The sequence below is a fragment of the Cydia amplana genome, chromosome 1 (assembly GCF_948474715.1).
Source record: "Cydia amplana chromosome 1, ilCydAmpl1.1, whole genome shotgun sequence".
Classification (NCBI taxonomy): Eukaryota; Metazoa; Arthropoda; class Insecta; order Lepidoptera; family Tortricidae; genus Cydia; species Cydia amplana.
The window spans coordinates 17320223-17344956 of NC_086069.1; the positions used below are offsets into that span (position 1 = coordinate 17320223).

Sequence of the window (24734 nt, forward strand, 5' to 3'; positions counted from 1 at the left end):
AGAGTACAGACGAGCTGGGCAAATCGACCGATTATATCAGGAAAATAATTGGCGCCAATCTCCAATTTAATCACCAACTCTAGTAGCACGGTCACATTTTTATCGTTTATCACCATGACTGTCACGTTCTAACAAGTATGTAAGTGCGAAAGTGACGGGCATAGTGATAGTCGATAAAAATGGAACCGTGCTGAGCCCGATTTAAAATTTATGGTGATATTTGAGCCCTCTAAGTTAAAAAATGCTCCAAAACGAAAATAATCTTGGTCAACCAGATCTTGACAGTAGAAAAAGGCGACAAATTTAAAAAATGTAGGCGCGAAGGGATGGCGTCCCATAGAAAATTTGAATTTCGCGCCTTTTTTTACTGACAAGATCTGGTTCACAATAGAAAATTTGAATTTCGCGCCTTTTTTTACTGACATGATTTGGTTGACCAGCTATACATTCTAGATTTAAAAAAAAACAGCTCGTGAACGGTGAATGAACGAAACGCAAATTGGCGGGAATGGGAAAAATCGAACGTCTTGTTTTCGTTTCGCGTGCGTGACGTGTGATGTGAGAAACTAAAGTTTGTAATTTGCATGTAAATTAACTAAAATTTGAATTATAAAAATGTTTTATCCTGAAAATTCACTGAAAAAAGGGGGCAGATTTCATTTATGTTGGGTGGCGGATTCCTGGCCTGTTTGTTTTGCTGCGATAACCCAACGCCAACTATGGTCTCAAGATATAAGAAAAATTTGGTAAGTTGCTTTTCAGTTCGGATCCTTTTAAAATTACCAATGTAAAGATTCTTGATTAAAATATTTGACTTACGTATTATTTGTGTTTAATTTCAGCGATGACTTATTACAAGTTATGACCAATGAGTCTGGTCGCCCCTCACACCGATTTTCGCTCCGTCTCAGCTCTCAACTCATGCGGGGACTAGTCCGGCTGTATCAGAAGAAAGTCAACAGCATGATAAGTAAGGAAAAGACCTAAAATTAAACTAGTGTCTAAATTATAGTTGTTTCCATAGGCGCCAGGATGGGTGTTTACTTCCATGACCTCCCTACATTGCATAAATAGATTATAAATCCTTTTAGTTTATAGTAACTAGCATGTCAATACTCCACCAAAGTTGTTCTACATATTAGTGGCCATCATGGCCAGGCCATGACAACTTTGCTCACTAAGATTAAATATTATGTTTATAGAGTCTGTGCGGAAGGAGAAGAGTCATGGAATGTATGGGGCCCAATACATTCCACGACTCTTCTCTTTCCGAACAGAGATACCAATATGATCTATGTCACTTTTATTTCTTTTTCAGCTGAGTTATGCATGCTTAATGCAAGAATTATGAAGAACTCAAACAAAAAGTAAGTTATTATTTTATTGTGTGCATATAATATGGTAGACCAGGTATATATTACTTTGAAAGACTTCTCTTCATCCCATTCATAACATTTGGTTAGCTGCTAACCAAATGGCATGCAATAGTCAAGTGGCCAAGTGATTAACGTTAATCTAGAAGTCCTGAACTGATACTACTTCCTCTTAAAAATCAGTGGTACCCCTACACAGCATACCTGGTTGGTACCAAGCTTTGCCTTGCTGGCAAAAACTTAGTACAATACAAACAGTAATGTTTCTACTGCTGTTTTTCATAAATAAATTATGACACACAATTTTTAGTGGAGTGGAGATTGCACTACTATATCTTTGATTTTTAAATACAGAATCTTTCTAAATCTTTATGCATAATATGTAGTAGTCCTTGTACATGTGTAAGATTAGTTGTATGTATGGGATAAATTATAAAAAAAACATCTAGAATAAATAGCATAACAACATCAACATGTGTTAACCAGATTCAACATGCAAAATGAACCAGAAGAGGTGCAGAGACATATGGTGCCGATGTTGGAACTACCAGCTCCGGAGAGGGAACCTGTCCCGGAGCCAGAGGAAAGAGTCGAGGAAATGATACGGGTAAATAAAAACTAGTTACTGTTTTAGTCAAGCGTCTAGTTCTTATCACATGAACTTTTACTCCACCAGTGCAACCTGATATTAGCTCTACGATACACAATTTAATAAGATTATATCCACTACACTCTAGAAGGCTATGTTTTTAGTACAGTCAGTAAAATTATTAGCTTAGCAATACAAATGTGTATGTAGGAGTGCCAAGCTGTATATAAAGGTACGTAGTAAGTTTGTACAGTACTATAGATAATATTAGATAGGAATACTGCATACATATATGTATTTTTTTGTTTATACCCAATTCTTATTATTTTTAGCAAAGTGGTAATGTCGTGCCCAACATCGAAGCCATCACACTGAAAGAAGCCACCATTCCCGACTTCCAACTTCCACCGAATGTAAGTGCATCTGATGCTGGCATACTGTACATAGTGTATTTTAACCCACAGGCGGTAATCCCATCGCACTCGTGTCACATTCGCCACAACCGGCTACGGTGTGCAACCAAGACGTATTCTAAATTAGAACTAGATCAGATAGAACACGTCTCACAACTTTCACAGTAGGGTAGATACCTAACAACGGACATTTTTAGGGTTCCGTACCTCAAAAGTAAAAAAACGGAACCCTTATAGGATCACTCGTGCGTCTGTCTGTCTGTCCGTCCGACCATTCCCCCCTCCCCTCTCCTTTATCTCCGAAACTACTGGGTCTAAAAAAAATACACAAAATAGTTCTTTACCCATAGATCACAGGAAAACCTATTAGAAATGTGCACCTACTACCTACTTAGTTTTTGATCCGACCCCTACGGGTTTACGGGGTACGTTCCACATAAAAAAAAATACATTATAATAATTGGGTAATGTACGGAACCCTTGGAACGCGAGTCCGACTAGCATTTGACCGATTTTTTCCATCCAGAGTGTACGATTTGTGAAAATACGGACCACTGGTCGCTAGTGAAGTGACTTACATTACTTTTTTTTAAAGAAGAAGAAGAAAAAAATTTATTAAGTACACTTTTATTAATACAAAGCATAAACGTCACTGAAAAGGTCTCCCCTCAGCTTGGTGTCAAGTTACCTTTAGGTATCTTGACGCTGGTCTTCCGTGGACACCTCTCTAAGAGTTCGCGTCAGTACGTAAACTTAACCATAGAGAAATAAAGACAAAAGTGCTCACTCCATACATCAGTTCAGACTATTAATTTCAGTGTCTACATATAGCATCGAGTAGCGGAACTATCAGTACTGCTACTTGACAATAGATGTAGCACCGACCGGAAAGTCTTATGCTGTTGAGATAAGACTTTCCGGTCGGTGCTACATCTATTGTCAAGTAGCAGTACTGATAGTTCCGCTACTCGATGCTAGATGCTAATAGTCTTTTTGTTACTAAAACTGATGTATGGAGTGAACACTCTATGTATTTTTTTCTCTATGACTTAACTAACATTAAACTAAATCGAGATCAGGATAGGAATAACAATTAAATATTTTTCAGTTCGACCTATTATAATATATAATGTTTTTGTTTTCATAGCGAAAGTCTAACCGTGAAAGACAGCTTGTTAAGGCTTGGAGGATATAATCAAATGGAGACGCCATGTCTGTAATTTTCTGTACAAAACAGTCTGCCGATTTTTGCGGGGGAGGGGAACGTCAAATGTATGCGTAACGTAAAAATAGCCATGTCAGATAAACGTCAGTCCATACATTGTGTATGACCGTTGGCCGCCTATTTTCGACAGAGGGGAAAGCCTGTTAATGGCTACTCCGTTTAGTTGTATCCTCCAAGTGTTAAGGTGAACTATCTTCCCAGGACGGTTTCGGCGAGGAGAACCCCAACCAGGCCCTGCAGCTGCTGCAGGACCGCACGCTGGAGCAGATGCTGGGCGCGTCGGGCCCGCACAGCGCGCTGGACGCCACCCACGCCGCCGCCGACACCGACCGCAGCGCCAACCACTCCAGGCTCGAGCTCGACAACACCATGGAACGCATGTCTGACCATGAGACCACTTTATTTAGAAAATGTATGACTATTACAATTATTTACCATTTAATTTCCTTTTGAACCTTGGAGGATACAACTAAACGGAGTAGCCATTAACACAGCCATTAGGGGGTATGCCCCCTAATGGCTGTGTTAATGGCTACTCCGTTTAGTTGTAGCCATTAGGGGGTTGGCTTTCCCCTCTGTCGAAAATAGGCGGCCAACGGTCATACACAATGTATGGACTGACGTTTATCTGACATGGCTATTTTTACGTTACGCATACATTTGACGTTCCCCTCCCCCGCAAAAATCGGCAGACTGTTTTGTACAGAAAATTACAGACATGGCGTCTCCGTTTGATTATATCCTCCAAGTTTTGAACAGCAGTCTGTCCTAGTGGGTAGGAAGTTAGGGACCCTGCCTATGAAGCCGATGGTCCCGGGTTCGAATCCTGGTGAGGGCATTTATTTGTATGATGAACACATATTTTTTCCTGAGTCATGGGTGTTTTCTATGAATAAAATCTGTATGTATTTACGTATGTATATCGTCATCTTGTATTGTACCCATAGTGCATAGTACAAGGTTTGCTGTTTGGGGCTAGGTCGATCTGTGTATGACTGTCCCCAAATATATATTATTGTTTTTGCTCTGATGGGCGCGTCGGACCCGAACCGCGCCCTGAATACCGCCGACTGTAGCACCAACAAGTCTAGGGCCCGAACTGGAAAAGACCATGGAACGCATGTTCGAACATGAAACCATTTCATTTGGGGATTCTACGTGATTATCTCAATTACAATTTGATCCAAAAAACTGCTAATATCAAAAAGATCTACAGATTGCAGATACTATTGTTATTTCCGATTAAAAATTGTTATTTCTGTGTTAATTCCCACAAGTTGAAGGGTTATTCTGGTCTGTTACCACCAAGTTCTTACTGGTGACAGTCACAGCATGGTCACAGCTAAGAAAATTTCGATAGTGACGGTAGTTCCCAGTTGTTTAATGATATTTAGGTACAAATAATATTTTGTCACTCTTTTTCTGTTCACAGCTACAGCGCAGGATCTATTGCCTGAGGAATTTGATAAAGGTATGCTATTTAAGTTGGAGCTAATGTACCTACCTATATTTGCGAAATAATCCCTTCCCCTACACCTTATCAGTTCCCAGCACATCCTAAAATTCCATGACTTACATTACGTGAGAGACATTAAATTCTGAAAGATGGTCATTTTTTGTCGCCAAATTTGGTTATTTATTTGAAATTGTTACCTACTTAGTAGACTTACTTCTACCACATAACGGAAGAGTTGAAATAAAAAAACGGTCTTCTGCCAATTCTACGAAAATATTGCACAAGTTATTTGGGAAAACCTCTTGTACCTACAATATCCCTTCAATTATTTATGAAATGTTTATTTTCTTTTTTTAATGTTTCGTATCCACACAGAGATCCCAATTCCTGAAATCCCGCCTCCGGACCTGCCCGTTCCCACTGAAAAAAAGTTAGTTTCGTTTATTTCTTTATTTAGCGAAATGAACACATGGTAGATATTGTGTTGTGTGTGACTACAAAGAGAAGAGGCTTGCTAAAGTAAGTTGTTGCTAAGTAAGTCGCTCAGGCCTTTGCTACCGACCGTGCCTTAACGAGTAGACAATTTCTTCAGTATTTTGCAAAAATGAAGTCGTGAAAGTTCATTAAAGAGTTTATGTCCATTTTTTTCACTTAAGGTACGTACAGTAAAATTTAGTTAGATACGTACTCTCTGTACGTACATTAAAAAAATACATAGAGTGCTCACTCCATACATCAGTTTTAGTACCAAAAAGACATCTAGCATTGAGTAGCGGAACTATCAGTACTGCTACTTGACAATAGATGTAGCACCGACCGGAAAGTCTTATGCTGTTGAGATAAAAGACTTTCCGGTCGGTGCTACATCTATTGTCAAGTAGCAGTACTGATAGTTCCGCTACTCGATGCTAGATGTAGACACTGAAATTAATAGTCTGAACTGATGTATGGAGTGAGCACTCTTGTCTTACTATATTTCTCTATGATTTTACCTACTACTTAATACACTTAATAATAATGATACCAGTAGGCCCGCGACGCCGGAGCCTGCCCCGGCCGCGCCCGCCACACCGCCCGCGCAGCTCCCGGCCGCCGCGCAGCCCGCGCCGCAAGAACCGGAAATCGTCACATTAGAGGTTTTTTTTATTTATTATACTACAAACTGTGTCAAATTATTGTATTGTAGCGAACTTCGAGCCCTCATCTGTTTCGATTCCCGACTGCGTACGATTTTTTGAAAATTGGCTACTTTCCTACTAGTCAAATCGGCTTCTTTTTTAGAGCTGTCAAAACGATTTGCTAATATGGAATTTATATGAAAACATGTGTAGTGACGTCACGGTCAACTCGCCTACCTTTTATATTTCAATCCGATTTATTAAATAGAAATTGTGTTTAAAAATAACTGTTATCTATGTTTTTCTAATAATTATCTGGTGCTTTATTTCGTGCACAGTGAGAAATAATTCATTTTAAGTAGAGGAAAGTACCCAATACTATAATTATGTATTATGTGTCCTTGTAACTTCTACTAAAATATGTAAATTTCCGTATCTTGTTTTAGATTTAGCCTCATTTAAATTTCTGAGCCTGTATTTATGTTTTGTTTGTAAATGTAGACGCTGGAGGAGGGCGAGCCGCGAGCCAAGCGCCGCAGGAAGAACAAGCTGATCATAGACAAGAACCACCAGCTCTCCAAGAAGTTCCTTCGCGCGAGAATCGAGAACATTCATGTCGACTTGCGCTGTGATGTGGGTAGTCATTAATATCAATTACATTAATTAAATTGACAAATATAATTTTTCTACTCGTCGACTGCAATGCTTGAATTAAGACTGACTAAAGTGAAATCGCATACTTTTTTCACTATGGGACCCCAACTCAACTATAATATTTATTTCGATACAGTTTAGTCAACTATAATATTCATTTCGATACCGTTTAGTCAACTATAATATTCATTTCGATACAGTTTAGTCAACTATAATGAAATTGACCAATCGAAAGCGCGGAGCAAGTACCAGGGCCTCATGAGTTACGAGAAGGTGTCGTTGACCAACCGGCCGGGGGCGCGGGGGCCGGGGTCGCGTATGAGTATGAAGGTATCGCGGCTGCTCGCGCATCTTAGCTGTATACTTTTGGTTTTTTTACCTACATATATGATTCTTCTACTAGTTTTAAGTATTTTTTTTTTGTTGACTCGTAGAAAAAGTATTGTATACAATAGTGATATAATCAAGCTTTTCAATCTCGTACTCGACTGAAAAGCTCTCCATTATATCACGATTGTATAAAATACTATTGTAACACCGATAGGTATCAATAAATAAATACACATATGTATAAATCAATTAATGTCCCCAAAGGTCGTGAGTTTAAACTTTACCCGAGGAGGTGAAATTCCATTTTTTAAACTACCAATTGCGCCAATATGTTTAAAAGTGAACAGAAACATCAATGTAGGGATCGAGCGGGAAGCTTAAAAAAACAATGAAACTATTCATGTCGACTTGCGCTGTGATGTGGGTAGTCATTCATATCAAATTGACAAATATAATTTATAACACCGATAGGTATCAATAAATAAATACATGTATGTATAAATCAATTAATGTCCCCAAAGGTCGTGAGTTTAAACTTTACCCGAAGAGGTGAAATTGCATTTTTTAAACTACCAATTGCGCCAATATGTTTAAAAGTGAACAGAAACATCAATGTAGGGATCGAGCGGGTAGCTTAAAAAAACAATGAAACTATTCATGTCGACTTGCGCTGTGATGTGGGTAGTCATTCATATCAAATTGACAAATATAATTTATAACACCGATAGGTATCAATAAATTAATACATGTATGTATAAATCAATTAATGTCCCCAAAGGTCGTGAGTTTAAACTTTACCCGAAGAGGTGAAATTCCATTTTTTAAACTACCAATTGCGCCAATATGTTTAAAAGTGAACAGAAACATCAATGTAGGGATCGAGCGGGTAGCTTAAAAAAACAATGAAACTACATTCTGAAGTTTCCGAATGAGAAATGAGAATGTAAGCCTAATTCAGATTATAGGTACTATTATTCGTCGCTGTCGTCACTTTCTCAATTAAGTTCCATTTTCGTGTCAACTCAGAGTTGGAACGGTTCCTTTGATTCTCCGTATACCGTCGGACAAAACAATAAAAACTAGGTAGGTATCTACGCCTACCCCGCAGAATCGGGTAGGTCTGACAAATTAAATTTCGAACTACCGTATATTTAAATTATAATAATAGACGTTTACAGTCAACCCGTTTGAGATATCTCCCTCGGCTTGGAAGTACATTAATTGTCAATGCGAGGTAAATTAGTTGTCAGGCGTGGCTCACTCCGCGATTTCGTCGCGTCGCTCCAAGTACCTGCAAGTACATGCGGCCCACATCAATTTTAGTGTCTATTGTCTAGCCATAGACCATTGTAGTTGCCGCGCACCGCTATGGAACGGACGCCTGCTCGGGCTTGCGCCTAGCGGTCATATTTATCGTAATAAACGCGTTTTGTTAGAGAGTGAATCTTCTGTACCTAGTACCTACCTACTATTATTGTATAATTTGGGTTGTTAGGATTTCTCTGAAGACATCGTGGACCTGCGCGTGCCGGCAGAGCTGCTGCTGCGACGGCCCGCTCGCGCGTCGGGCCGCGTGGCGCGCGCGCTTCAGCTGCTGTTTTCCAGGAACCTGGGCCTGGCCGCGGCCGCTCACCACCAACAGAGAGAAATGGAGGTACGATCTGTTTTTAGGGTTCCGTAGCCAAATGGCAAAAAACGGAACCCTTATAGATTCGTCATGTCTGTCTGTCCGTCTGTCTGTCCGTCCGTATGTCACAGCCACTTTTCTCCGAAACTATAAAAACTATACTGTTGAAACTTGGTAAGTAGATGTATTCTGTGAACCGCATTAAGATTTTCACACAAAAATAGAAAAAAAAACAATAAATTTTTGGGGTTCCCCATACTTCGAACTGAAACTCAAAAATTTTTTTTTCATCAAACCCATACGTGTGGGGTATCTATGGATAGGTCTTCAAAAATGATATTGAGGTTTCTAATATCATTTTTTTCAAAACTGAATAGTTTGCGCGAGAGACACTTCCAAAGTGGTAAAATGTGTGTCCCCCCCCTGTAACTTCTAAAATAAGAGAATGATAAAACTAAAAAAAATATATGATGTACATTACCATGTAAACTTCCACTGAAAATTGGTTTGAACGAGATCTAGTAAGTAGTTTTTTTTTATACGTCTTAAATCGCCTAAATACGGAACCCTTCATGGGCGAGTCCGACTCGCACTTGGCCGCTTTTTTTAAATTCGTAATTTTTACCTACTTGTTACAAATAAAACCGTCGACTAAAAATCGGTTTTCCTAGGATAGCGGTGCCGTCATATAGCGGCCGTCTCCATACTAAATAATACGGCTAAATATGGATGTCGTAGTATTTGTATGGAGACGGCCGCTATATGACGGCACCGCTATCGGAGGAAACCAAAGCAATAAGTCTCGCGTTGTTAAAATAACCATATTTTTATTTATTTCTGGATTTGTTGTTGAACTTTTAAATTCAGAAGATAATAATAAACCACTAATAAACAGTAGGCCTCCATACTTGTTTTTGTTGATAAAACACATATGTTTCATAGATATAGAAATCGCAATAAATGTTGGCTGACCCATTAAAAACATTTGGTTTCCGTTGCTTAATAATCACCATGCACAATATGTTAGGTAATTGTTGAAAAAATGAAGACTGAGGTGCCAGTGCCAGATAATTCACATTAGAATTACGAAATCGTTTTCCTTCGATTTCCAAATGAAACAAACCAAATCGTTGTCTGGAATTAAACGATCAAACTGCCTGATTGGTGGTTCAAAATATTGTTAAATTTTTTGTTTCACCGCCTGCGGTCGCCGGTTCTAAAGCTTTGATCTAATGTATGTTTTCAAAAAAAAGCTCAAGCCAATATAATGAATTGCAGCTCGCTCTTGCTTCGCGCGCTCGACGCGCCACCGTCCCAGTCCTCGAGCCCATCCCCGAAGAACCACCGCAAGTGCAAGAACCGCAGGTGCAGGAGCAAGTGCTTGAACCACAAATGCCGGAGCAAGTGCTTGAACCACAAATGCCGGAGCAAGTGCTTGAACCACAAATGCAGGAGCCCCAGCAGCCGGTCGAGGAGCAGACCGTTCTGAACCAGTCCACTGCGGTGCCGGATCTTAGCGCTGTCGACGTGGAGAAGGACATTGCCGACTTGCCAACGCAGAAGCTGGCGGCTGCCACTCAGAAGAGGGCCTCGCGAGAGGATCTAAACACAAGTCTAGTAAGTACTCGTCAATTCGCAAGAAAGTCATCGTTTCTACTGTTCCCGACTGTCCGTAACAGACATATGCATGCACGTGTGTCATGTTATACATTAATTTTACCCAACCGGAACTTTCAAGTCCCGACATTCATATCTCCGATGTTTCCAGTTCGACATTGCTTTTTTGGTCCTGCAGGTTATTTATGTACATGATTTAGTCCAATTTAGTAAATTATATCAGTGTAAAACTTGGCACACTTGTTTTAACAAAGAATAGGTAAAACGTAGGAAATGTGAACTTCATTGCCATATTATTGATCATTGCGATAAGGTATAAATAAACTAATGTGTTGCTGCTATTTCTTCACAGACCAAAAAGTCGAGATGCGGATACACATCCTTCAGAGGGAGTCAATCCCAAAACCTTCGGGTCGAGCCAGAAATCGGTAAGCATTTATGGCTACTTTGGAATGATCAAACATGACTAGAATATACATACACACATTAACATTCTTCTTTCAGTCGAAAAAGAGAACATCCCGGAAAACTGGCAGACACAGCTGATCATACCAAACATAGAGATACAACGGCCGTCCGATCCGGAACGAGTCCTGACTTCGATGTTACAAGAGGCGGGTCTGGCCGACATGCCTCAGCCGGAGCAGGCGCCTCAGGCGGAGGAGGAAGAGCCGCCGCGCAAGAGCCGCCGGCGCGGCAGCGACAGCTCGGAGACCATGCTGGGCAGTCTGGACCGCACCAAGGTCTCGCTCGGAGACTCAGACCACACTACAGACTCGAAGAGGTTTATTCGGTACGTACCTAAACTCGCCGTCATTAGAACTTGCGAACTATGTAAACAAACCGCCATATTGAAATTGTCTCTGAATGATGAATTTACTAGTGATGGGCAAGACTCTTACTTACTACTTTACTAATGTCAAGCCATATCGAGTAATAAAATACCAAAATTAAAAAACAAGTAGTTACTTATTTTTAATTTGTCACAAGTAGTTACTTATTTCTAATCACGATCAGAAGACAAATTGGTACTTAAGAATGATGTATTGATGTATTTTACAACCGCGCCGGTAGGTACAGAGCGTGAGTTGCGTAGTGTGTAACGGGTTTATATCACAAACTTTAGTCACAACGCTACCCATATGAGGCTGACATGTTCACCTAGAGTGTTCAAAGCCTCAATAAAAATTAGATTAAAAAAAAAACGCTACCCATCATAGACAATTGTAGAATTTAAAAGAAACAAAAACGTCATTCCATCAGGTCCTAATAACCTAACTTATGAAACCATTTTAAACTTTTAATTAAATATCCAAGATACAGTTATATATTTATTTATTTTACGGAACGGACCGTTTCAATAGTGTATATGTGTATAGTTTGAATTGTGTTTGATGGGGTAGTGTGAAAATTCAAGGAGAAACAGTCACAAAACAAAGTTACATTGTTTGTTTACATAGTTCGCAAGTTCTAATGACGGCGAGTTTAGTAAGGACATTTCCTACATTGAATCGCCTGTTCCTATCTCTATCGCACGCGCGTAATTATATTGCTGAGCCGCACATGGTGCCGGCGGTCAACGACACTGTGCAAGCAGGACAGCTATATAATTATGCGCATGCGATATAGATAGGAACAGACGGGTCGATGTACGAATTTCTTCGTGAATGTTTGACTTGAACAATCACAATGTTACGACTGCTACAAGTTAGCAGAAAAGAAGTTAGCCCCGTAAGCCTAAGACGCAGGTTCGATTCCTGCCTCGGCCACTGGAGGGCTAGATCACTTTTTTAGGGTTCCGTAGCCAAATGGCAAAAAACGGAACCCTTATAGATTCGTCATGTCTGTCTGTCCGTCTGTCTGTCCGTCTGTCTGTCCGTCCGTATGTCACAGCCACTTTTCTCCGAAACTATAAGAACTATACTGTTGAAACTTGGTAAGTAGATGTATTCTGTGAACCGCATTAAGATTTTCACACAAAAATAGAAAAAAAAACAATTAATTTTTGGGGTTCCCCATACTTCGAACTGAAACTCAAATTTTTTTTTTCATCAAACCCATACATGTGGGGTATCTATGGATAGGTCTTCAAAAATGATATTGAGGTTCCTAATATCATTTTTTTCTAAACTGAATAGTTTGCGCGAGAGACACTTCCAAAGTGGTAAAATGTGTGTCCCCCCCCCCCTAACTTCTAAAATAAGAGAATGATAAAACTAAAAAAAATATATGATGTACATTACCATGTAAACTTCCACCGAAAATTGGTTTGAACGAGATCTAGCAAGTAGTTTTTTTTTAATACGTCATAAATCGCCTAAATACGGAACCCTTCATGGGCGAGTCCGACTCGCACTTGGCCGCTTTTTTCTTTAGTATATAGGTATATTACATCACTTTAGTTTGTAAGAATGGTGTGTTTCACAGATTAAAATATACCACTTTAATGTTTTTCCGCAGCGATCAATGGGGCACGGAAGGCACGATGGTGAAGATCTTGAAGATGGTTAAAGCGGAGATACAGCCTCTAAACATGAACTCTCTCATGTCATTCGGGCCTATGGTTCCAGGCTACAAGTGTATTATCGCAGCTCGATGTTTCACTTCAATACTGAGTAAGTACATTTCCTTTATATACAACTTTTTTTTAAATCACTATAAGGTTAAACTTTAACCCTTTTCCAGGCATAGTACGATATGCGCCAATAGAATTAATTCCGATTTCAGGTTCACATAAAAATTGCACTTTTGGGAAATGTGACTTGTCTTCGAATTGAATCATCAAAGCTCATTAGAATATATTATTTGGAATTTTTGGGAAAACCTTGTAGATTGGTGCAGCCTGGAAAGGGTTAAAGCGATATACGGGATTCCCAAATATTTTTTCAACTTTTTTGGATTCCGTACATCAGAAGGAAAAAAACGGAACCCTTATAGGATCATTCGTGCGTCTGTCTGCCGGTCCGTCTGTCACGGCCTATTTACTCCGAAACTACTGGACCAATTAAATTGGAACTTAGTACTGGCCGACTGAAATGGCCAACAGTTAATGGAACTTTATATTTGGTTTTAGAACTGAAACAACACGGCTTCATAAAAGTACGTAAGGATCCGGACACTTTGGAGATACTCGACATTTTTTTGGGTCCTAAATTTAATAATTATTAGTCAATTTTTATTTCCACTCAAATGTAAGTTCATTACTTATATTCAGCTTGACATTAAAATATCAAGTTATTTTTATAGTCTATTTTATTAGGTTAAGACATGAACTTTATGGTATATGTTTATATTGTTGATTAATAATGTGTCTAATTTGTTTTCTAATTAATGATAATTTATGCTTGTTTTTTAACTATTTATTAGTTACTTCTGCCGCTTGACGTTAGTTAAAGTTGACATTGATTTGTGATTGTTATGATCTTTATATTATAGTCTCTGTTAAGTTTATAATGTTTGTCATTTCAATTGTTACATTTGTATGGATGTGTATATTAATTGATAATTAAACTTTTTCGAATAAGACATGATTTTTAATGAAATAAAAAAAAAAACAATTGATATGAACAATTTAATTGAATAATTTGTATATAATGATATGATTTCTGTACAGCTGTACATAAGTCATCAACTAGATTCAAGTCAACTAGATAAATTTATGAGTATCTTAAATTGTAGGTAGGTAGTGGCTTAATAATTTACAAAACCTTAACATCGCCTTTGAAATCTGTACAATAATGAGTTGACTTAAATAATTATCGATAGGTAGTTTATAGGCTACATTTAATCTTATGTTACATAAAATACAGTCATATACTACAGAATTGGAATATTTTTAATGTCTAATTCAGTAACACTTATTCACATGTAGGCAATATTTTTACATACAAACATAAAAGAGAAAGCATTAATAGGGCATTATTGAAAGGAAACTCCCTAACTTGGTATAAGCTATCACTATTTTTTTAATAATTTATACAAAATCAGTCTCCTACTATTTAGTTACCGAGCGCTGTCTTATGAAACGTGTCGCACAGTAGGTACCCTATAATTGAAACTAACCTCACACTACTGCGCGACGGCGACGGTAGACGTGCCATGCGACGTTCGGACGTTCACTTCTGGACATAGAATTTTTTAAATAACAATAGTACATATAAATAATAAATCGATACTTACACCCAATGCTTACCGTGTGAACCATTTCCGTAATATCTTTAATGCTAAGATACCTACCCCCTTACATGAAATGAAACACAACTTCAAGCACACAAATTGTTTCACAGCCTTGCTACAGTCGTTCCAAGCTCTCACTCAATGTATATAGTTACAGTCTGTTCTTATAGCCTTAGGAATGACGTGACATGTAAAATAGCTACCGTTACGGCACAATCGTTTAATTATACAAGGAGCATCTCAGAGATAAATACAAGCGCGTAATATTGAAATAGCATTTTAGATAATAATAGTTGGCAATAATAAATATTATTGTTTTACTTTTTTCTCCAAGCATCCCATTTCATTACGGAAAGCAAAGCGGAGACGAGGAACCATGTAGGTACAATTGCGTAGTATTATTACTTGGAGAGAACTTCTACTTACGTATCTAAGAGTTTATATTTAATTTGTTTAATTAAAAACACTTGAATCAAAAGTCATTGTAAAATGGGTCTCATAATTGTTAGAGGTAACAATAAGACTCACATTAGTCGAAAAGTTCATTAAAACGTCTGCAAAAACGCTACAAAGTTATCGTCGACGACGATTTATAAAACGTGACGTTATCACAGATCTCTCGAGACGTCTCTAACAGTGCCTTTTACATGGAATGATACATCTGAAAATGGAAATACACTATGGCGTCACAAATGCGAGGCGACCCCAGAGAGTCCAAAGATAGGTTTCACTAACAGAAAGACTCAAAAATTAACTAGGTAAGTACAGTACACGCAGTGTTATGTTCTCAAGGTGCTAAAGAATCATTATCGCAATCGGTTTCATTCGTGTTGTCGTTTTCGGCGTAATTCATGCTCTCGAAATACTGCTGAGGCCTGCCGTTCCATAGGGAGTCTCCAGAACCGACGGACTTGGCTGTGGTGTCGATGCGGTCTGCGGATTCGTAGAGGATGGATTTGGTGAGCTCTAGCGCCAGGTTGTGGGGCGAGTGGTAGGCCAGCCGGTAGTCGGGCAGCGCGGCCGGCTGCGGGCGCGACCGCGGCCGCAGCCGGGAGAACAGTCGCTCGGAGCGGGCCAAGTACTCCGTCACTATTCCCACCCGAGACTCCGAAACGACGAAGTTGAGAGAGTCCGGGTACAACTCCGGCTCGGAATCGCGCGACGCTCGCCGACTCTGTCAACACCCAAAACGAAGTGAATAGTCTGAGCCGAGGTCGCGGGAGGAAAGCGATGGGTATCAGTCTTGTTAAAACCATGCAAAGCCCGACAATATGCAATTATATTCATACTTTTTTTTTGTGTTCGTACAAAAATGCTTCGCTTTCTATACCTATGTGATTTTTGCTTTATTACTTAAATAAATTAGTGTTTCAAACATTACTTTAATTCCCCTAAATGTGATCGGAAACATCAGTCAGTGCATTAGCCGTATGATAACTCGACCATAATTTACGTAGTGGATTGCCAATAACTGCCATTATGCCACTATGTCTAATATAGTAAAAATAAAAAACCAACTAAACCAAAGAACTAAACTGACAAAAAAGTGAACAAACGTGAATCTACAGTGTATTGTCGAAGGCCAATTTGTGATTATTATGAACTTATTTTTTAACTTACCATGGTCCTTTATAATTATAATATAGATCAGTCCAAAGGATTAATAAAATTACATGACGTAATGTTTCAACAATTATAATAGATTTATACTACGAATACGTTATAATATTTCACTTTACATGTTTATTCGTAAAATATACAATTTGAACAAACATAGCAACAAGTGGCTAATAATATGCTAACTTTATGTTTAAGACAAAATAATTTGTTACGAATGAATTGCTATAACAATAACTATTCCGATTGAATAGAATCGGTTACATGGTCTACGAAAGGTCCACTACGTGTTTCTACACAACTGCTAGGAATAGTAGGAATGGCTGGTTGATTCAGGATTCTAGCAGGTTAGCAAAAATCGCTACTCTCGATTTTACAAATGTTACATAATAAAATAGTAATCACCTCTGTATGGCAACTTTTACAATATTTAAAAAAATGTATACCAAGTTAAATAACACATAAACTCATCAATATTTAGTGACAAAAATCAATATCATGCATTGTAGAATTAATGCCACCTATAGGTGCTCGTGCATCAGACCGTTATTGTTACACTTGATTAAATTTACATTGAATGCAACATGCTAGGGGTTATCAATCCATAACCAATTTTATTAAAGCGTTTAGATATCAAAACCCTAACTCGATTTTAAGCCATCACTTTTACAGAATACGATATCGTTAGTAACATGCTACTTAGTCTACTCAGGACCGTCACAACTACAAGAAAACTAAAAGTAATAAAACTACAACTTAAAACTTAATGTTAAACCAGGGTCAAACGGAACCGAAGCTAAAGGAAAGAAAATGAAAAACGAAAACTTACGATCGACATAATGGCATGTGAGCTACGAAGGGCGATGCTGCGCCCGCGTCGCCCGGCTCGCCCGCGGCTTGAGAACCAAAACCGAAACATGAGAACGGTCGGGACGCGATATTAGTGAGTCACTGGGTGCACTGTCACACGGTGGGTTTAACACGACACGGTTAGTTTGGGATCGGTAACTTTCGGCCGGAATCTTTGGAATTGGAACATGTATTCCAGGAGGGCGCGCACCTTGTTCTCGTGAGGCGGCTGCGTGCGGCGCGCCGGCGGCGCGGGCGCGGGCGGCAGCGAGGGCCGGCCGCGCGACGCGCTCGAGCGAGCCGACGCGGCCGACGGCGGCCGCGGCGCCGCGCCCTTGTGCGCCGTGTGCAGCGGGATGCGCGACGGCCGCCGCCGCGGCGTGTCCGGCGTGGAGCGCGGCTCCTGCTCCGGCATGGGCAGCGGCTGCATGTCGCGCATGCTGCTGTGCGAGCGCCGCTCCGGGCTGTGGCCGCGGCGGCTGACGGGCGTGGCGGGAGGGGCGGGAGCGGCAGCGGGCGGCGTCGGCGAGGGTGGCTCCGTCGAAACCTCCCTCTCCCCCTCTAACTGCCGCACGCGACTTTTTACACTGTCTAATTCGACGCTCTTCTCTTCTAACTGCAAATGAAAAAAAAAACATATTTTGGTTCTTTTAAATAGTGTGCTCATAAAGTTATAAAGTATAGCTGGTCAACCAAATCTTGTGAGTAAAAAAAGGCGCAAAATTCAAGTTTTCTATGGGACGATATCCCTTCCCGCTTACATTTTTCAAATTTGCCGCCTTTTTCTACTGCCAAGATCTGGTTGACCAAGTATAGTAGTGGTATTACGTGGCTGTAAACCCTTTGCGTGTCTATGAATAGTACATTATGATAAAAGGGAGCTGTTGTTGCTTAATACACTTGTGTATATTGTAATTAAAATGATGTGTGTTAAATTACCAAAGCACACGTGTTTCATACTCATACTCATACGACGTATTCAATTTTATGAGCCGCTACTTAGTTCAGAATGTATAAAAATATGTTTTAGGAAGACCCTCCATACATGTTTTTTTATATAAACATGTGGCACATCATTTGATAGGTCTTTAAGTAATATAAAAAAAAAGCTTTGGGAAATAAAGCTCTTTAACAAATAATTTCCATGAAAATGATTTTGAATATGATCGGTTTATAACTTTATTTGACGGTAACTTTATTTGACGTTCATAAGCGCATTGTAATTATGCCTACTTGAATAAACTATCTTTTTTATCTTTATACATTAAAGATAAGATAAGGGATTAGTGCATAATGTATTTCATCAGTTCATCACGCACTTGAAACTACATCTTGTTTCACTAACTATTGACAAACTTATAGACATAATCAATTTTATCAATAACGTCTGCAAGTACCTACTTTTATTTATTTTTTATCAGGTAAGTAGGTGTATTTACGTAGGTATGTAATGGGGAGTAGGTATTCGACGTTTCAAGGACTTTGTCTATTCAAGCTCATGAATAGAGACGGCAAGGGCAAGGTGAACCTTTGTACTATACTTAAATACTGTGAGGAGACCTTGAACACAATATACAATCTGAGGTTAATAAAATAACTCGCTACAATAATGGAACAGTAAACAATTACAGTTATGTTCAATACTCATTAGTGTTGTTAATTTCTTATTTAATAAGGTAAATATCTAAACACTATAAAACTAACACAATTTCGTAAAAACTAGTGCCTACGTCAATTCTTGGGATTAGTTGCCAAGCGGACCCCAGGCTCCCATGAGCCGTGGCAAAGTGCCGGGATAACGCGAGGAAGAAGAATTATCTAAACCATGTGGAAATTTAAGAATTCTAGCAGTTCATTAAATATTTACGAGCGTGATTGGTCACAAATGTCACAATAAGTCAGAATCCGAAGCATCCATGACCAAAGTCCGTCTATTACTGATTGATTAGTAAATAATTATTACGTTCGTTTAAGGTGCAGTGCGTTCAGGCCCCTATTTCACCACGGCGACAGGTGCGACAATTCGACAAATGTCACTGTTGCTGACGTCACAGGCATCCATGGGCTACGGTTACCGCTTACCATCGGGCGGGACGTATTCCTGTTTGCCACCATCATCATTATTTAAAAAACCTTTTTTATATCGGCAAAAAACAGGTATTTCTCTTTCGAAGTTTATGATGATGATGATGACAATTGTCACACGAAATTTCTATTAAACTTTCGGTAATTCTTGACAGGAAATGAGTTCTGTGTCGGAATTTCGTGACAATTGTCGTGTTTATTGTGACAATTGTCATTAGCTTCGCAAAATAAGTATGTACTTATTTATTGGCGATATAATGGAGTTTTTTTTTTAATTTATATGTTGGTGAAAAACAAGCGCGTTCGTGATTTGTTTCGTCGAGCGAAAGTTGCTTAATCGTTCCGAATCGATAAGCTACTAGGTACTAGAAAAAGGCCTCAAGATTGTTTCTCATATTTTTTGGCAACCGTATCACTACGTAGTATAAAACAAAGTCGCTTCCCGCTGTCTGTCTGTCCCTATGTATGCTTAGATCTTTAAAACTACGCAACGGATTTTGCATGCGGTTTTTTTAATAGATAGAGTGATTCAAGAGGAAGGTTTATGTATAATTTGTTAACCCGTGCGAAGCCGGGGCGGGTCGCTAGTTATAATCTAAAAAAACTACTGGCTGAACACATCGCACCTTAAGTGAACAAAAATATAGGCTATCTTACCCGAAATTTAAGGTCTTCGTTTAGATCGCGGGCCTGTTCCAGCCGCTCGAGTAATGTCGTGCGCTGCTTTACAGCGCGGCTCATCCATTCACGTAACACCTGGAACATTCATAAAAAAATATTTAAATGGGCGTAAACTTTTTAATTTATAAATCAATAGCCTGAAGGTGTATAAGTTATTGTGAAAAAAATCTCGAAGCCCGCGGCATTATACTAACCCAGGACCTCACCCAATTCTTTACGGGATGGCTCAACGCACAGACTAAATACTAAACAGAGGCCTTATCGTCAACATCAAAAATTTTATATGCGAGAGCAACAGATGCAGAAGATAACGAAATCTCCATGTTCGCGGTAGGCCCTCTGACGCTGAAGCATTTACGAAGGTCTCGAGCTCACCCCACATAAACGCAATTTTAGCACGTGAGCAGAAGTAGGTACCGAGTTTGAGTTATACGAGTATCCTACACCACTCTATACTCTAACAGCCCGTGATCAACCCCCAGCCTTGCATTATCAATAAGTAACCAAGTACCTGATATATGAATAACAGGAAAAACACGCTAGAGGTCAGGCGTGGATAAAACCCCAGTATTTAAAATCCTAATAAAATAGGTAATCCCTTCTTTGTATTTTGTGCAAATTGTGCAATAAAGTTTAAATAAATAAATAATCATAGGATAAACGTGGTTTTAAATAGTTCAAGTACTATAATATGGCATTAATGAAATTTAATAATATATAACGAGGCTATTTAGTTATCTCTTACGTTAAGTCCGCTAAGAAGAAGCGACTCATTTTATTATGCGTCTCAAGGACGAATACGTATAAGTGTTGCAAAAAGCGATTACGGTCAACAAAGAGACTAGTTAAATACGCAATTCTTATTCTCTTTTTTCTATACGGTTGGCCTACCGCCACACTCCATTAGTTCGTTTTTTATTCTTCCGTGTAATTTGCCGAAATCTAGTTCTTACGTCATTTGACGGGCCCTCGTTAGCGGCATGACACAAATTTATGATGTCCCCACCGCGCGTTGTCGGTTTACGACTATTTCATCAAGAATCTATACAAAAATTAGGTGTCCAAATATCCGTCGCAGTGCGGAAGCTGCGAAATCAGTAAGTACCCTTGACTTCTGTTTCCTGTTCGTGACAGAAGTGTTTAGTCAATGGTAAATTGGCTGGTGTTGGTGCTACAAACTCATCATAATTATTTAAGTTTAGCGTATTTCCGTTTTGGTGCTACAAAAAGAATATTGAAAGATTTTCCGGCTTGGCATAATTACTATTTAAGTCCTTAAATGGCAATGTTCATATCTTTTGTATTTAAGTAGGTACGGTTTTGTGTTCACGACCGCTAAGTTGCCAGTGGCAGTGGGGTGACACTGGACCCTTCAGGCGCTCTCGGCTTCGTTCGGTTGAGCGTTGCAACGAGCAATTATTATTTTATTAGGTAATAGTATTAATAGTAATAATAGTACTAATGTCACTAAAGGGATAGTGCTATACATTAGAAAAGGACAACATGATTCGTCCCTGAATCGCTTGCAAACTTCGGTTTTGAAGGATTAGGAAGTGTCATTTCTGTACGGTAGTAGGTACTATTATTTATTCTGTGCCAGTGGCGCGGAGCAGCGCGACAAACATCGCAGTTCGCACGTACTCTGTTACCTCACTACCTAAGTAGTTCTGCAATTAACGAGGCTGGCCGACTTACCGACGAAACCGCCGCTAAATTGACGTTTTTTAACAAATTACCTATTATGCAAACGCTGAACGTGAAACCTAGAAGCTTGGAGACATTCAGATTTTGGTCAGTAAAAAGATGCCATAATGAGAAAACGTTATTGTATTTTTTTGTAAGCTTCTATACTTTTTGTTGCTGACTGGTCATCTAATCCTTATATTTTGTACATCTGGCAACTCCTCCCTCTCCCTCCTCCTAGCTCCTAATCAAATAAATATAAAATCAACGATTGACGATGTAATATGTATATATAATTAAAAGGTTGTAGTAAGGAAATACGATGAATTGTACGCAGACAGTAAACAAATAAAATTTTAACCCAAAGAACCACCGTATCGTCAAAAATACTAAGTCGATTTTGGTAAATGAGGTGTCATTGTCATTAGATTCGTTTTTCGCGGGTAACTATTTTCCCGACTTAAAAAATAGGAAGGAGGTTTTTTTACGAAAATAAAAACATAAACAGGTCAATGCCAACTTTTTTTAACAAGCGACCAAGCGTGTCGTCGTTTTCAAGCTTCTGTTTGGAAATTTTATTTCAATCACAAAATACACAATTGCTCTACAACTACATACAGAATTCTCACTCACATTTAACAAAACCGATGTTTCACACCGCAAAGTTACGTATCATGTTGTCCCTCATAACGCATTTTCGTTCCTCGCTCGCAAAACTGCCTTTATTAAATTTATATAGCTAGCAGTTTAGGAACATTTTGCGTGTTGCGCGAAAACAGACTTTATTCTGGAGAAGTAAGACTGCGGAAGTAAGATTGAGTTTTCACTAAACGTAAAAGTTACTATAATACCTACTCATAATCATAAAGCTAAGTGCCAAACTACGTAAGAGAGCAGACCTTATTACCTGATTCTGTACAGTGGAGCTAAGGAGTTGTCTTTGAAGTTCCACGGGATTGCTCTCTTGGAGAATCGCCGCGAACTTCTTGGAATCCGGCGTGGGCACACGCGGGGGCCGCGGCGGCGTGTCCAGCGCGCGGTCCAGCCGGCCCAGCGGCGACGAGGACGCGCGCGGCGGCGTGGCGGCCGCCTCGGCCTCGAGCTGGGCCGCTCTGGAGAGCAACGCATCCCTTTCGCTGCGAAGTCGTCTCACGTCCAAACACTCTCCGCAGCCCGACAGCGCTCTCGCGAACAATTCCTCCGCCGTGTCGCCCGAGGGTCTTTCGTCGAGCTCGCCTCGTAGCAACTCCGCTTCGTCCCGTAATCTGACGCCTTTCCTTTGGATGACGTCCAGGAGTGCCCACAGCTCGTCTTCGAGCGGGCGGGATCGGGAGGCGGATGATGATTGAGCGTCTTTCCCGCAGGAGGTCTCGGTGCTGAAGCCGGAATCTTGGACGGAGGGCTGCGGCTTGGTGCGGGTGGCGTCGCCGCCGCCGCCGGCCAGCTTGCGTCGCACGCGCACGCCGGGCTCCCAGTCGCGACGGGTCCCACTGGCGGGAGTCGACGGCGCCATCTTCGACCGAAGATTCGGGAATGTCTCGATGACGAGATCGCGGAACTCGAGCAAAGCTCCGACTTCATTCTGGAGTTCCTGTAACACGAATATTTATTGTACATACACAAATAACTAAATGATCAAAAACCCTACCTACCTACATTATTCCATTACTATTTTATTATTTATCGCATTTCGACATTTTCCTCTCTGGATTTTGGCCCTAGATAGATTTTTTTTATACGAGTTCAATATTATTACCTGTGTCTGAACGTCTAGTTTTTTTTTATTGTTGTTTTTATAAGAACTAGGTTACTTCAAAAAGCTATACAAACGGCCAAATAAATGCGCCGTAAACATAGGCTGTTTACGGCGCATACAAAATCGGCAACAAGAAAGGCAAAAATCAAAACGGTCAAACACTTTTGTTACGATTGGTTAAGTTTTGGAAACCTCGATTTCTGAGATTTTTACGTAGGATTGTTCGCCAAACATGCAGTTTTTCTTATCGCACCAATTTTAGGAGCCGACCCCGTCAGCGCGACGAAGATATTTACCTAAAATTCTCAAATCTGAGAAGGGGTTCAGCTGTTATTTCCTCTTAAGTACCTAAATATATTAGTTTAATAATACATTTCGTATTAAAAACGGAATTTAACTATAAAATTAAACTAAAACTAAATAAATATGAAAGTCCGTCTTTCGAACCTATGTGATTATATTAAGTACTATTTATAGTTGGGATAAGGTTTTTCGAAATTGGTAACATACATTATACCCATTTTTTTACAAAAACCAACTTTCTTGCCCATACATAGGTACGTACTAGGTACGTAGTTTTCAAATCCACCATTTCGACGTGTTTAAACAAAAGAAACAATAGCCCTCATTCAGTCTCACGGTCCAAAAATTCTTAGCCATTTAATTTGGATAGCCCTAACGAACAAGAAAGATAAATCATCCGATAATACATTGTCGAATCGTACTTCATGTGAATAATTATGGGCCATTACCCGCCTTATTATTTGTCTGTGGCCTACTAATTTACTATATATACCGAACTCTTTTTAAGGCCAGCGGATTACCGGATGCGTATGCATGGACGTGCACGTGCGCGTATCACGCACGTATCTACACGTCACACAAGCGGTTTGCGGTCTCTCATAAGAAGGATCTGTATTTGTATAACAATGCGCACGTGCACGTCTACGTACACGCACCCGGTGTGAACAGGCCTTTATACAGGGTGTCCCATAAGTGACACGTCACAGTGACACTGGAGGTAGACTAGGCCAAGAGGACCCAAACCAACTTAACATGACCCCAGTAAAAGTGGCACGGTTTCCGAGTTATTGCCAAATTAAGGTTTTTCATGAATTTTGCCCGTTTTTAACATTGTTAGTGTCAGTGTGCATTCGGAAAGGTCTCAAAGTTAGTTTTTTTTATGTGTACGATATCATAAATAGTTAATTAAGATAACTGATGAGGTATTTTGTCGATAAACAATGTAAAATGCCATAAAATACTGGTTTAATCTTGAAATAAAATCACAGCGAGACATTAATTTCGACTTTGACCAACTTTCGTGAAAAAAAAAATACTAGAAAAGTAATGAGCAAATAACGTCACTTTATTAAGCATGTCATGCAAATTCAAAAATGGTATAATACATGTACCTTCCTGCAATAAAATAGGAATTATTATCATCTTTCGTTAATTTGGCAATAACTCGAAAACCGTGCCACT

The 24734-nt window shown here is 39.6% G+C and overlaps 2 protein-coding genes across 2 annotated transcripts in view; one reads left to right on the forward strand and one right to left on the reverse strand.

The window, feature by feature from the left end:
- Positions 1–615: 615 nt before the first annotated feature.
- On the forward strand, positions 616–13594 carry LOC134648147 (uncharacterized). Its single transcript, XM_063502663.1, has 14 exons — positions 616–746; positions 843–970; positions 1319–1367; positions 1860–1980; positions 2295–2375; positions 3802–3980; positions 6087–6192; positions 6676–6807; positions 8654–8812; positions 10064–10402; positions 10755–10830; positions 10907–11195; positions 12863–13017; positions 13476–13594. The coding sequence occupies exons 1-14, from the start codon at positions 616–618 to the stop codon at positions 13568–13570; spliced, it is 2040 nt and encodes a 679-aa protein (XP_063358733.1). The 3' UTR covers positions 13571–13594.
- A 1747-nt stretch (positions 13595–15341) lies between these two features.
- Positions 15342–24734, reverse strand: part of LOC134648240 (striated muscle preferentially expressed protein kinase) — a 99611-nt gene continuing 90218 nt past the window's right edge. Inside the window, exons 3-6 of the mRNA XM_063502763.1 lie at positions 22401–23084; positions 19787–19885; positions 17175–17660; positions 15342–15752 (exon numbers count right to left, since the gene is read on the reverse strand). Coding sequence (XP_063358833.1) covers positions 15366–15752; positions 17175–17660; positions 19787–19885; positions 22401–23084 — 1656 coding nt within the window. The 3' untranslated portion in view covers positions 15342–15365. The remainder of the gene's footprint in view (positions 15753–17174; positions 17661–19786; positions 19886–22400; positions 23085–24734) is intronic.